Source organism: Ornithorhynchus anatinus, chromosome 1 (genome assembly GCF_004115215.2).
Source record: "Ornithorhynchus anatinus isolate Pmale09 chromosome 1, mOrnAna1.pri.v4, whole genome shotgun sequence".
Lineage (NCBI taxonomy): Eukaryota > Metazoa > Chordata > Mammalia > Monotremata > Ornithorhynchidae > Ornithorhynchus > Ornithorhynchus anatinus.
The window spans coordinates 24,131,107-24,144,385 of NC_041728.1; the positions used below are offsets into that span (position 1 = coordinate 24,131,107).

The following is a 13,279-nucleotide window of genomic DNA, read 5'->3' on the forward strand; positions in this document are numbered from 1 at the left end:
TTTCCAAATGAAGGAAATACCCATCTGATGTGAATCAATTCATATTAGAAGTGTTTGCTGTTTGTTTTATGGTTCTTGTTAGGCGCTCACTATGTGACAAACACCGTTCTGAGGATTGGGATTGGTATAAGTCAATTAGGTTTGAACACAGTCCCTGTCCCGCATGGGGGCTCAAAGTCTTAAGTAGGAGGGAGAACAGATACTGAATGCCCATTTTACAGTTGAGGAAACTGAAGCACAGAGAAGTTAAGTGTCTTGCCCAAAGTCACGCAGCAAGCAACTGGAAGAGCATTGGCAGAGCCGGGATTAGAACCCAGGCTCTCTGACTCCATGAAGTGGCATGGTGTAAATTCAATTTACTAAATAAGAGTATGAATCTTTAGAGAAAAAACCCACACACCTGGATCAGTGGAGCCTACATTACTAGATTTTCTAGTCTCATGAGGACCAAAAGACTTCAACAACATCTTCATCTTCTCATCAGTGGCTTCATCCAAAGCACTTCTCTCATTGTCATCCTTTTGCTTCGGATCTGCTCTGTACCGCAGCAGAATCTCAGCGGCCTAGAAAATATTCGCTCAGTGTTGTAGCAGCATATCAGCAATTATTTGCAACATCACAATATTGAAAAGCTTAAAAAAGACTGGGCTTATGAATCTCTGGTCAATCAAGTACTTAGAGGAACACAAACAGTTTACAAACAGTTTTTAAATTATACAGTGATTGACGGGATTAAACATTGCAGTCTCATGAGGCTCACTCTTTTGGCCATATCTATTCTTTCTCATTTCTGGCTAATCTTTCCCTTTCCAATTTCACATCAACTGTTTTTTGAACACTTACTGCGTGCAGAACACTGTACACGCGGTTGGGAAAATACAACACAACAATGTTGGTAGATGTGATCCCTGCCCACAGGGAGCTTAGCGTCTACAGGCATGTTCCCATAATTTGTCACCTTGAATAATTCCTCCATTCCTATCATTTCTACTCTTCTTGAACACATGAGTTAGTGGCATCATCTTCGGCTTCTGAAGGTTCAAAAAAAACGAGTCCCAAGGCCAAGAGGCACAAGTTCAGGCACTGATCCACATTGGCGGCTGATAGGAAAATTTAAGTCTTCACTAAGTAACACATAATGATTTTGCTACGTTCATTAAAAACCAAATTCCGACCGGGTTCTTTGAAGGCAGATATCCATTTAAAAAATACCTCATTAGGAACTACTGACTTCTAATGTCAAAAGTCAAATACTTATATTCACAACTGTTTAACACCAAAAAGTCTCTCCTCGTTTGCTTTCTGGGAAAGACATGAGTTCAGACCTCAAGATCTTAACTTGTTTTCAAACTATATTCTAGTTCTGAATATCCATCCTAATTCCGATTAGCCCCTTATTTCCTCTTCTCCCTCTCCCTTCTGCATCGTCCTTGCATTTCCATTTTCACCCTCTATTCACCCTTCCCTCGGCCCCATAACACTTACATACACATCTATAATTTATGTATTTATATTAATGTCCGTCTCCCTTTCTAGACCGTATGCTCACTGTGGGCAGGGAACGTGTCTGCCAACTCTGTTATACTGTACTTTCCCAAGTGCTTAGTACAATGTTCTGCACATAGTAAGTGCTCAAAAAATACGATTGATTGAATATATGCAAGCATTTCCTACTGAATGGAGAATTGCTTGGGATATTTTTATTTTACTAAGTTTATCTATATATTCAAAGTGATTCCTGAATGTTAAGTTTCGGGGTTCATAATTTTCTTAGGTCTCAAGAGTTTGCTGTCGCTCAAAGATGGACTTAGTAAGATGTGGCGTTGATTATCCGATTATATTAGACTTCATAGCTTGACTGATAAATGCTGTACTTTGTTCTATAAATACCTAAAAGGAATATAATTCATCTGAAAATATATTGCCTTTTAAATTAACCTACAAATTCTCCTGTTCATTTGTAATTTCCAACAGACTGCTTGCTTTAGATCTCTATCTAAAAGAACCTTATTTCCTCTCCCTGTTTTCTTGAGAAGTACAAAAATGGAAAGGTAATAAGCATTTTACCTTTAAATGATTGCCCAAAACAGCATCATGTAGGGGTGAGATCCCATCCAGGTCTTTACTGTTAACGTTTGCCCCAGCTTTCAACAGTTCTATGATGATCTCGGTAAATCCCCTCTTAGAGGCTTCATGCAGTACTGTCCGACCTAACAAAATGAAGAAGACACAAGTTTTCATTCACGTATCATTTGAGAAGCAGCGTGGTCTCGTGGTTACAGCACAGGCCTGAAATTCAAAAGGATCTGGGTTCTAATTCTGGATCTGCCACTTGTATGCTGTGTGACCTCGGGCAAATCACTTCACTTTTCTGTGCCTCAGTTACCTCATCTGTAAAATGGGGATTAAGACTGTGAGCCCTTGGTGGGACATGGACTGTGTCCAACCTATCTTGTATCTACCCCAGTGTGTGGTACAATGCCTGGCACAGAGCAAGCACTTCACAAATATCAGTAAAAAAGGGTCTGAGAGTCATAAACAGAATAAGCACTGTAGTGACTAGTACTCTTCTGAATTCATGTGGCTAGTCTTGAATTTTTTTTGGCATATAATGAATGTGAAACACAAAATCCCTCAGAAACATTAATAGCTTTTAAGAAATTGAAGCTGCTTTTTCGGTGTAATTAATTAACCTGATCAGAAATGCTGTTTTACCACACATTTCAAAGCAGAGTTCTTGCAAAACAGGAAAACCAATAAAACCAACCAGCAGGTGAATTCTGTCAGTTTCAACTCAGCTAAATTTCTCAAAATAACAATACTAGAAGGCTTATGGGGCCCAAAAAGAATAATTAAGATCTATTTTCCCCAGTCCTAAATGCTGTGAGATTACTGTAAAGCACTAAACAAGGAGGTGGGCAAATGCCCCGACTCTGAGAGTTACCTTCAGATTTTCTTAGATTGCGAACACTGTTTGGGACAGGGGCTGTCTGATGTAATTATCTTCTATCTAACCCTGGGCCTAGCACATAGTAAGCACTTAATATATATGTACGTAGCTAAACTGAATTCAAGAAATGAAAACTAATAAAGGGGGCCCTGAAGGGGATTGGTTGCCTCCCATTCAGATTTCACAGAGCTTTCTTTATAATCAGCAATCTACCTTTTCGGTTTTGTAACAGCGGGTGGGAGAAGAAATGGTTTTGGAAAGACCCAGAAGTTGAATCAGGCCATGGAAGTCATTTAGATTATGGTTGGAGGCTCTGAAATCCCTTAACTTCCAGGGAGTAACCAAGGTCCTGCCAGAATTTGGCCACTGGAAGGGCTCTTAAAAACAGTCCTATTATCCACCCTCCTGCCTTTGAGCAGGCCCAACCTGAACTACTCCAGAGAGATGAGAACCTCTCCTATTATTAAGAAAATCAAGAGAAGGAAAGAGGTTATGAGAAGGAAAGAGGTTATCATCTTTGCTTGGCAAACTATTCTGGTGTTGAATAATCCATCTCTTTGGTGATGTCTCACTCATGCTCTAACTCCAACTCATTCCCTCTTGTTCTCTCCTCAGGGGAGATGAAGAACAAATAGCTGGTTACCATCCAAACCATCAGGAAAGAGCAGTGGATTGAGGAGTCAGAAGACAGGTTCTTTTCCCAGCCCTGCCACTGGCCTGCTGGGTGATGTGGGGCAAATCACTTGATTTCTCTGTGTCTCAGTTTCCTCATTGTGAAATGGGGATAATAATAATGTTGGTATTTGTTAAGCACTTACTATGTGCAGAGCACTGTTCTAAGCTCTGGGGTAGACACAGGGGAATCGGGTTGTCCCACGTGGGGCTCACAGTCTTAATCCCCATTTTACAGATGAGGTAACTGAGGCACCGAGAAGTTAAGTGACTTGCCCAAAGTCACACAGCTAAGTGGCGGAGCCGGAATTCAAACCCACGACCTATGACTCCTAAGCCCATGCTCTTTCCACTGAGCCACGCTGCTTCTCTAAGATACCTGTTCTCCCTCCTTCTTAACTGTGAGCCCCACGTGGGACAGGGACTGTGTCCAATCTGGTTATTTTATGTCTAACCCAAGACTTATGTTTAAAAACACAAGTTTTCCTGGGTTTCTGGGTGTCAGGGGACCTGGGTTCTAATCCCAGCTTTGCCACTTACCTGCTGTGTGCCCCTGGGCAACTCACTTAACTTCTCTATGCCTCAGTTTTCTCATCTGTAAAGTGGATTAAATACCTAAACTGTGAGCTTTATGGAGGATAGTAGCTGGGTCAGATCTGATTATCTTGTACCTACCCCAGCATTTATTATAGTGCTTGGCATATAATAAGGGGTTAATGCCACTATAATCATCATCATCATTCACTGTCACATCAACAGCAACTCCTGACCCTTGGGTTTAAGGCACTCTACCAGCTCCTACTACACCTCAGCTCACACTCTCCATTCCTCACAAGTTCAGCTTCTCTCTTTGCCTCATTCTAGACTCCAGCTTCTAACCTCTGGTTTATGTCCTTCCTTCTGCCTGGAACCCCTTCTATCTTCTAATCTGCCAGATCACCACCCATCTTCAATGACCATCTGAAACCCCATCTCCACTAGAAGGCTTTCCCTGATTATTTTTTCTTTTCCCCAGGTGACCCTCATCATATTAAGAGTAATAATACTAATTAAGGCATTTATTAAGTAGTTATTTACATACCAAGCACTATACTAAGCAGTGGAATAAATTCACAATAATCAGGTTGGACACAGTCCCTCGTCTCACACGAGGCTCACAGTTTAAGGAAGGAGGAGGATTTAATCCCCATGTCACAGATTAAGAAACTGAGGCACAGAGAAGTTAAGTAACTTGCCCAAGGTCATCCAGCAGGCAAGTGGCAAAGCCGGGATTAGAGCCAGGGCCTCTGACACCCAGGTCTGTACTTTTTCCCCTATGCCACTCTGCATCTTCTAAATTGTGAGCTCACTGTGGGTAAGGATTATCTCTATTTGTTGCTGAATTGTACTTTCCAAGTACAGTGCTCTGCACATAGTAAGCGCTCAATAAATATGATTGAATGAATGAAACCCTCTGCACTCACAACTTCTCATCGCAATTTATGTACCTCTTTACATACTATATTGGCTCACTTTTTCCTCTTATTTGTAAACTCTTTTATGTCTATCTCCCCCATTAGATTGTAAGCTCCTTGTTGTGAGGGACTGTGTCTTCTACCTCTGTTGTACTCTCCCAAGTGTTTAGTACCCTGCTATTATTTTTTAAATGGTATTTGTTAAGCACTTCCTATGTGTTAGGAACTTCCACTGGGGTAGATTCAAGGTACAGGTTGGACACAGTCCAGGTCCCACATAGAGCTCACAGTCTTAATTTCCATTTTATAGATGAGATAACTGAGGTACAGAGAAGTTAAGCAGCTTGCCCAAGGTCGAAGAGCAGACAAGTGGTGGAGCCGGAATTAGAACCCATGTCCTTTTGACTACCAGGCCCGTACTCTATCCACTACAGCACGCTGCTTCTCTTACATATTTTGCTTTGCATAAAGCAGCTGCTGAGTAAATACTTTTAATTGATTACTAAACACCATACTTTCAATTCTTCAACCTGAAGACCTAAGACTACTTAAAGCCTTCTCATAAATAAGGGAAATAATCCCAGTCTCTCTAAACTTTCTTTATAGATTTTATTTCCTAAACCTTTAATGATCTTTCCCCCTCTCTGTTCTGAACCGTCTACAAGTTCTCGACCTTTTGTTTTAGCTATGCAGCCTAGAATGGATCGCAGAACTCTCATAAGGTTGAGTCTAATAAGTGCATAAATGTTCTCTTCTTACTTTGGCATCCCAGAAGTACATTTTCTCTTTCCAACCCAGCACTACACTACAACAATCAGGCTTACCAGGTTTAATGGAAAAGTTTTGTGTAGGGCATGAACTTAAGACTTTTCTGTACTTGTGCTGGGTAAAACAAAGAGTGGCCTGATGATGTTTGGGAAATTTCCTTGAAAGGGGTTTAGAATTCTAGAGACTAGTAACTTCACTCCAACTCTTTTTTTTTGTCATTTGCTAAAGCACCCAAATAAGCAAGAAATCTGCTCTACAGTTTTCCATTGCATAAGCAATATGTTACACAAACATCTTTTTGGGAGGGAAAGGAATCACAGGCAGTAGAGTCTGTAACCCTATTGTTACAAATGTTTTCTCTCCCATCCAGTTTCCTTTAGTATAACTGAAAAGCGGAACAGAAAGTTCTGCGGGGAGATTAGGAAAACAGAAAGTGTGGAGTAGACAATGTACTTTGTTCCTAAAATTCCTCTTAGTGATTGCTCTCATGAATCTCTCCCCTACTCCAAAACATACATTTCCATTTCTCTCTCTCTAACACCATTCCCTCCATGCTTTTTCTCCTTCCTAACCATTAGTGGCCTATGTAGTTGTAAAGGGAAGAGTCGTTCCTGGGTGGATAAGGAGCTGGCATTAACCCCCTTTTTCTTTTCAGTCCTACCTCTTTCTGTGGTTAATTTCCTCTTTTTCTATCTTTTTAATCTTCATGATCTAATAATAATTATGGTGTTTGGTAAGCACTTACTATGTGCCAAGCACTGTTCTAAGCGCTGGGGTAGTTACAAGATAATTGGGTTGATACAGACCCTGTCCCACAGGGGGCTCACAGTCTCAAGCTCCATTTTACAGATGAGGGAACTGAGGCACAGAAAAGTTAAGTGACTTGCCCAAGGTCACACAGCAGACAAGTGGCAGAGTCGGGTTTAGAATCCAGGTTCTCTGACTCCGAGGCCCATACTCTTTCCGCTCGATCGCACTGCTTCTCGTGTTTGTGTGTGTGTGTATATAGCAGAACCTAAAGAGAAATCTCTGTCACAGGCCATAAATTAAATAACCCTAAACTAAACCTTGGGAATAAGATAGCTTGCCCTTTAAGCATATCTGACTACTAGGGAGTAATTTAGGCATGGGAGAAACTCTATATTGTTCAAACCACTTGTCCCTCTCCGTATGGGATGATCAGAAGAAGGTGGAACTAGAATAATAATAATAATAATAATGGTTACGTTCTTACTGTGTGTCAAGCACTGTTCTAAGTGCTGGGGTGGATACAAGATAATCATTTTGAACACAGTCCCTGTTCCACATGGGCGCACTGTCTAAGTAGGAGGGAGCAGGATTGAATCCCCATTTTACAAAATGAGGAAACAGACACTGAGAATTTAAGTGACCTGCCCAAGGTCACACGGCAGACGAGTTAGGGAGCCAGGTTAGATCCCAGGACCTCGGACTCCCAAGCCGGGGCTCTTTCCACTATGCCCCATTGCTTCCCAATCCAGTTGGATACCCAGCACATGCTCGTGTGGGAGGAAAGAGGACAACACAGGAAGTTCATCATTCTCTGTTCCTCCTGATTCCAGGCCATGCACTGCCAAAAAGGGGTGGGCACAGGGTGGGTTGGGGAAAAGTCTGGGCAGAGGCACTAACAACACAATTATGTAGGCATGCTAGCTCCTCCTCTGGTGGGGCATCTCTCCCCACAGAGCAATAGGATTAGTACTAACAGTATTTAGAAGCAGTGTGGCTTAGTGGAAAGAGCACGGACTTGGGAGTCAGAGGTCATGGGTTCTAATCCCGGCTCCGCCACTTGTCAGCTATGTGATTTAGGGCAAGTCACTTCACTTTTCTGTGCCTCAGTTACCTTATCTGTAAAATGGAGATTAAGATTAAGACTGTGAGCCCCACAGGGAAACCTCCCTTAAATCTCCCACTTACCTTGCCAGCTCCCTCTTGCCCTGCATTCACTCTCATCTTTCCTGGATAGCTCTCAAGAGATCTCCATTTGTGCCTCCAACCCCATCCCGTCACAGAATATCAAAAAACATTAGTGTCCACTCTTCTTCCCTCCCTCACCACCATTTTCAATTGCTCCCTCTCTGATGGCTCCTTCCCCTCTGTTTTCAAACAGACTCATGTGGCCCCTATCCTAAAAACCCCTCTCAATCCCAATGCAACATCCAACTATGACCCCATCTTCCTCCTCCCATTCCTGTCCAAATACCTCGCATGAGTTGTTTATACCCACTGCCTCTAACTCCCTGATTAACCCTCTACAATAGGACTCCTGCCCCTCCACTCCAATGAAACTCTTTTCTCCAAGGTCATCAATGGCCTTCTTCTAGCCAAATCTAATAGACTATATTCTGCCCTAATTCTCTAAACCTCTTGGCTGCCTTTGACATGGTGGACCACCTCCTCCTGGAAACATCAATTCTCTCTTGGTTCTCCTCCTAACTCTCTGGCTGCTCTTTCTTGGTCTCTTTCGCTGGCTCTTCTGCCTCCCACTGTATAACTTTGGGTGTCCCTCAAAGGTCAGTTCTGGGTCCCCTTCAATTCCTAAACTAAATTTACTCCCTAGCTGTGAGACTGTGGGCAAGTCACTTAACTTCTCTGTGCCTCAGTTACCTCATCTGTAAAATGGGGATTAAGACTGTGAGCCCCACGTGGGACAACCCGATTCCCCTGTGTCTACCCCAGAGCTTAGAACAGTGCTCTGCACATAGTAAGCGCTTAACAAATACCAACATTATTATTAAATTTGCTCTATGGCTTCAGCTACCATCTCAAATCCCCAAACTACATCACTGTCCACACCCAACCCTATGTCCTTTTATACAGTCTCACATCTGCCTCCAGGCATGGATGTCTCATTGGCATCACAAAGTCCACATGTCCAGAACTGACCTCATCCCAAGACCACTTGTCCACCTTACTTTATCTTAACCATCACTGTTGACATTACCACCATGCCTACCTTAAAATCCTCAACCATGGTATTATCCTTTACTCTTCACTCTCTTTCAAAACCCAATTTCAGCCTGTCATCAAATTCTGTTGGTTCTTTCTTTACAATAGCCATAGAATCAGCCCTTTTCTCTGCATGCATACTACGACCGTGCTAGTCCAAATGGCTTTGTCATCTCCTCACTCAACTACTGCATCAGCCTTCTCACTGATCTCCCCACTGTCCAGTCCACACTTCACTGGGCTTCTTGGATCGTTTTTCTAAATCACTGTTTTGGGCATGCCTCCCAACTCCTCAAAATCCTCCATTTGCCCATTTTGTCCTCATCAAAGCCTGACCGTTAATTCACTCAAGGCACTCACCGAACTCTCTCTTGCTTCACTCCTCTTCCATTACTCCCCGATCACACGCTTCGCTCCTCTAAAACCAATTTACTCCCTGTGCCTCAGTCTCATCTCTCTACCCACTGACCTCTTACCAACATCCCCCCTTCTGCCTGAAACTCCCTCCCCCTTCACATCCGGGAGACCACTGCTCTCCTCATCTTCAAGACCCTTCTGACATCACAGGTCCCCGTTGCTTACTGTCCCAGGAACTGAACTGAGCACTGGGGTCTAAACAAGCTAAAGAGGTTGGACACAGTCCATGTCCCACATGGATCTGACAATCTCAATCCCCATTTTGGAGATGAAATAACTGAGGCAAAGAGAAGTGAAGTAACTTGCCCAAGGTCATACAGCAGACAAGTGATGGTGCTTGGATTAGAACTCAGATCCTCTGACTCCCAGGCCTGTGTTCTATCCACTAGCCAATGCTGCTTCTCACACTGCCTTCCTTAGTAACTGCTCATCCAGTGCTTAGACATAGTAAGCACTTAACAAATACCATAATTATTATTATCATTATCTTTCCAACCTATTTCCCCCTACTGTTACTTCACCATTTCTGCATCCTCCAAGCATTTGGGCTCTTACCCCTGTACCATTTATATACATATCTTTACACTATAATAATTTCCTCTGGCCTATAATTTATTTTAGCATCTGCATACTCCACTGGATTGTTGCAAGGTTTCTGAGGGCGGGGATCCTGTCTACTAACTTTGTGGTACTCTCCCAAGCACCTACAGTGGTCTGCACAGAGTGAGAGTACGTACTTAATGAATACTATTGATTGTTTGATACACATGGCCAGGTTCTTGCAGAAATCTGCAGAATCTATGTAGCTTTTGCTATTTTAAAAACAAAAATAGCAGACAAATGTACTCAGGGCTGCCTCAGTACCGGCCAGGGAATGGACCAGCTACAAACTGGGTGAATGGCTACCCTGGCAACCAGTTAAAATGATTTACTGCATAAGCAAAGGGGATGGTTTTCCTCTCTGCATGTTAAAAACAAGGCCAGAATAAAGTGGGGAGAGGCCAAAGGAGTAACAGATAGAGCGCCCCACACCAGTGTCTGATGGTTCTGGTCAAAAGCACTATTCAGGTTTAAGAGAGAAAAGTCATACCTATTGGGTATGACTGGAGATAGAAATGGCCCTGTTGAAATCCCTTATCCTCAATCATTCTCAAATGAACAAAGGCTCTAAATTCCATGAAGGCAGGCAGGGGCTTCCATTCCACTTTCCCATGTATCTAATTGAGTGCTCTGTCCACAGTGAGGGCTCAATGATTATTATTCATTGTTTGATTGATTTAAAAGCAACCCATGTTCCCGAATCATGATTATCTGTTCCTAAATTCATAAAGAAAGAACTTCAGTGTCATTTTAAATGTGCTGAATCTACAAAGCAGAACCACTGGAAAAAAGACCCATACCTGCATGATCCTGTTGATTTACACGGGCTCCAGACTTTATTAGAGCTTTCGCTAATGTCAAATCTCCTTTCTCAGCAGCCGAATGTAGACGGTTCTCTTCTTGAGCATTTCTCTTGTTTCCTTGAGTGGTTGTTTCCTGAGCAGACTGAGTAGGCAAGCCCACGCTTTTCTCTTTGCCCAATTCGGAAGGCCCTAAAGACACAGAAGTGGATAAAGAACTTCAGCGGAAGGTCTTCTTTTTCTGGATTACCATTTATGACTATTATCTTCAGTATCATTATTTTAATGCATAACTTGGAAATATTCTTGGCAATATTTTTTTGGAAATCACTAACATTACAGGCCACTACTTCCAAGAAATCTTGATTAGTACTCCCCAGCTGACAGCCTTGCTTGAATTTTAGGGGAAACTGAAGATATGCCAGTGGCTTGACTGTATTTTGGAGTAGATGGCTCGCCCTGGCTTATTTATAGGTTTCTGGCAAAAACATGACTGCATCTCAGAATATTCATGTGCACCAAAGCCATGCCCATGAGCCTAAATATTGGCATTTCTCTTTATGTGTAACTTGGGGAATCATATAACTCTAAGCACATTGGCACTGGCATTGACTTAGGAATTTCAAGTCACTTTGAGCGGCACCTACAATTCTAACTTTACACCTGTTTCAGATGTGCAAAACTTTGGTTTCAACTTTTCAACACTGACTTCTTTTATGGCATTAGGTCTGGGGAAGAGGGCAGAAGAGGGAGCCATGGAGAAAGGGGGGAACTTTTAAAGGGGGTGAGGGTGAAGCAGTAGAGGTTGAAGGGTGGGGATGGGTTGGGGGGAGGTTCCCTGATCACCAGGCGACATCACCGACGTCGACACGTCCATTTTACTTCCGATGAAGAAAAAACTGGTTAAGCTAACGTGAAACCTCTCTGACTCAATATCAATGCATCAGTCTAGCTACGTTACTTATTCATAATTGTCTGAGTGCAGAGCTCTGAGTCATTTTGATGAAAATACAGTCCCCAAAATTGACTCAGGAATCAGTCACCCATTTCTAAGACTTTTTTCCTATGAAAAAATTGGTTCTGGCTTACAATATGTTAACTTTAGATGCAGTCCTTAGGAATCAATTGTAAATCTGAGGATTGCTTGCGTAGACAGAGTGGGTTTCACATGATAAACGAAAGCAGCCACCTAAGGGGAAGAAGTGGCCTTGCAACTCAATGAGGATTTTCTATTCAGAACTTATATCTCGTTATATCCCGGCTAGACTACTGTGTCAGCCTTCTCTCTGACCTCCCTTCCTCCTCTCTCGCCCCACTCCGGTCTATTCTTCACTCCGCTGCCCGGCTCATCTTCCTGCAGAAACGATCTGGGCATGTCACTCCCCTTCTTAAACAACTCCAGTGGTTGCCTATCGACCTCCGCTCCAAACAAAAACTCCTCACTCTAGGCTTCAAGGCTCTCCATCACCTTGCCCCTTCCTACCTCTCCTCCCTTCTCTCTTTCTACCGCCCACCCCGCACGCTCCGCTCCTCTGCCGCCCACCTCCTCACCGTCCCTCGGTCTCGCCTATCCCGCCGTCGACCCCTGGGTCACGTCCTCCCGCGGTCCTGGAACGCCCTCCCTCCTCACCTCCGCCAAACTGATTCTCTTTCCCTCTTCAAAACCCTACTTAAAAATCACCTCCTCCAAGAGGCATTCCCAGACTGAGCTCCTCTTCCCCCTCTACTCCCTCTGCCATCCCCCCTTTACCTCTCCGCAGCTAACGCCTCATTTTCCCCTTTTCCCTCTGCTCCTCCACCTCTCCCTTCCCATCCCCACAGCACTGTACTCGTCCGCTCAACTGTATATATTTTCGTTACCCTATTTATTGTTAATGAATTGTACATCGCCTTGATTCTATTTAGTTGCCATTGTTTTTTACGAGATGTTCTTCCCCTTGACGCTGTTTATTGCCATTGTTCTTGTCTGTCCGTCTCCCCCAATTAGACTGTAAGCCCGTCAAATGGCAGGGACTGTCTCTATCTGTTGCCGACTTGTTCATCCCAAGCGCTTAGTACAGTGCTCTGCACATAGTAAGCGCTCAATAAATACTATTGAATGAATGAATGAATGAATGAACTTTTGGAGTATGGCAATTTTGTGACCCATTAATTTGAAAATGGTTAGGAGATTGCCCTTAGATGTTTTTAACTATTATTGTATTTGTAACAAGGGCTCCTGTAGATCTTTCAAAATGTTCTGAATCACATTATTTTACAGCATGCGAGTGGGAGAGGCCTCCTTTGGGAGAGGTGACAAATTTTTTTCCCACCTCAGGCCAGACCCTAGGTCTGAAGTTGGCACTGTTTACAGAGATATCAAAAAACATTGACCACATACTCAAGAATATCATCTAAACAGGTAAAGTCCCAAGAACGTAAGTAGTTTTCCTGATGTATTTTTTTAAAATACAAATTTAGAAGACATTCTTGGGAAGAGCAGAGAGTGAATCTTCTAAGTCTACCGAACCCCCTCAAGTGCATAGTATAGAGCTCAGCCCAAAGTAGGTGCTCAATAAATACTTTTGATGGATTGAGACCCCCACACTGTTAAAATACATTTTTTCTCCGGTAGACTGTGTAACATGATTTCGCTCTTAATTGATCAACAA

General features: G+C 43.0%; 1 protein-coding gene across 1 annotated transcript in view; it reads right to left on the minus strand.

The window, feature by feature from the left end:
• The window catches only part of ANKRD31 (ankyrin repeat domain 31), a 96,499-nt gene that overhangs the window by 35,655 nt on the left and 47,565 nt on the right, over nt 1-13,279 (minus strand). Inside the window, exons 16-18 of the mRNA XM_029073141.2 lie at nt 10,629-10,820; nt 2,068-2,210; nt 401-563 (exon numbers count right to left, since the gene is read on the minus strand). Coding sequence (XP_028928974.1) covers nt 401-563; nt 2,068-2,210; nt 10,629-10,820 — 498 coding nt within the window. The remainder of the gene's footprint in view (nt 1-400; nt 564-2,067; nt 2,211-10,628; nt 10,821-13,279) is intronic.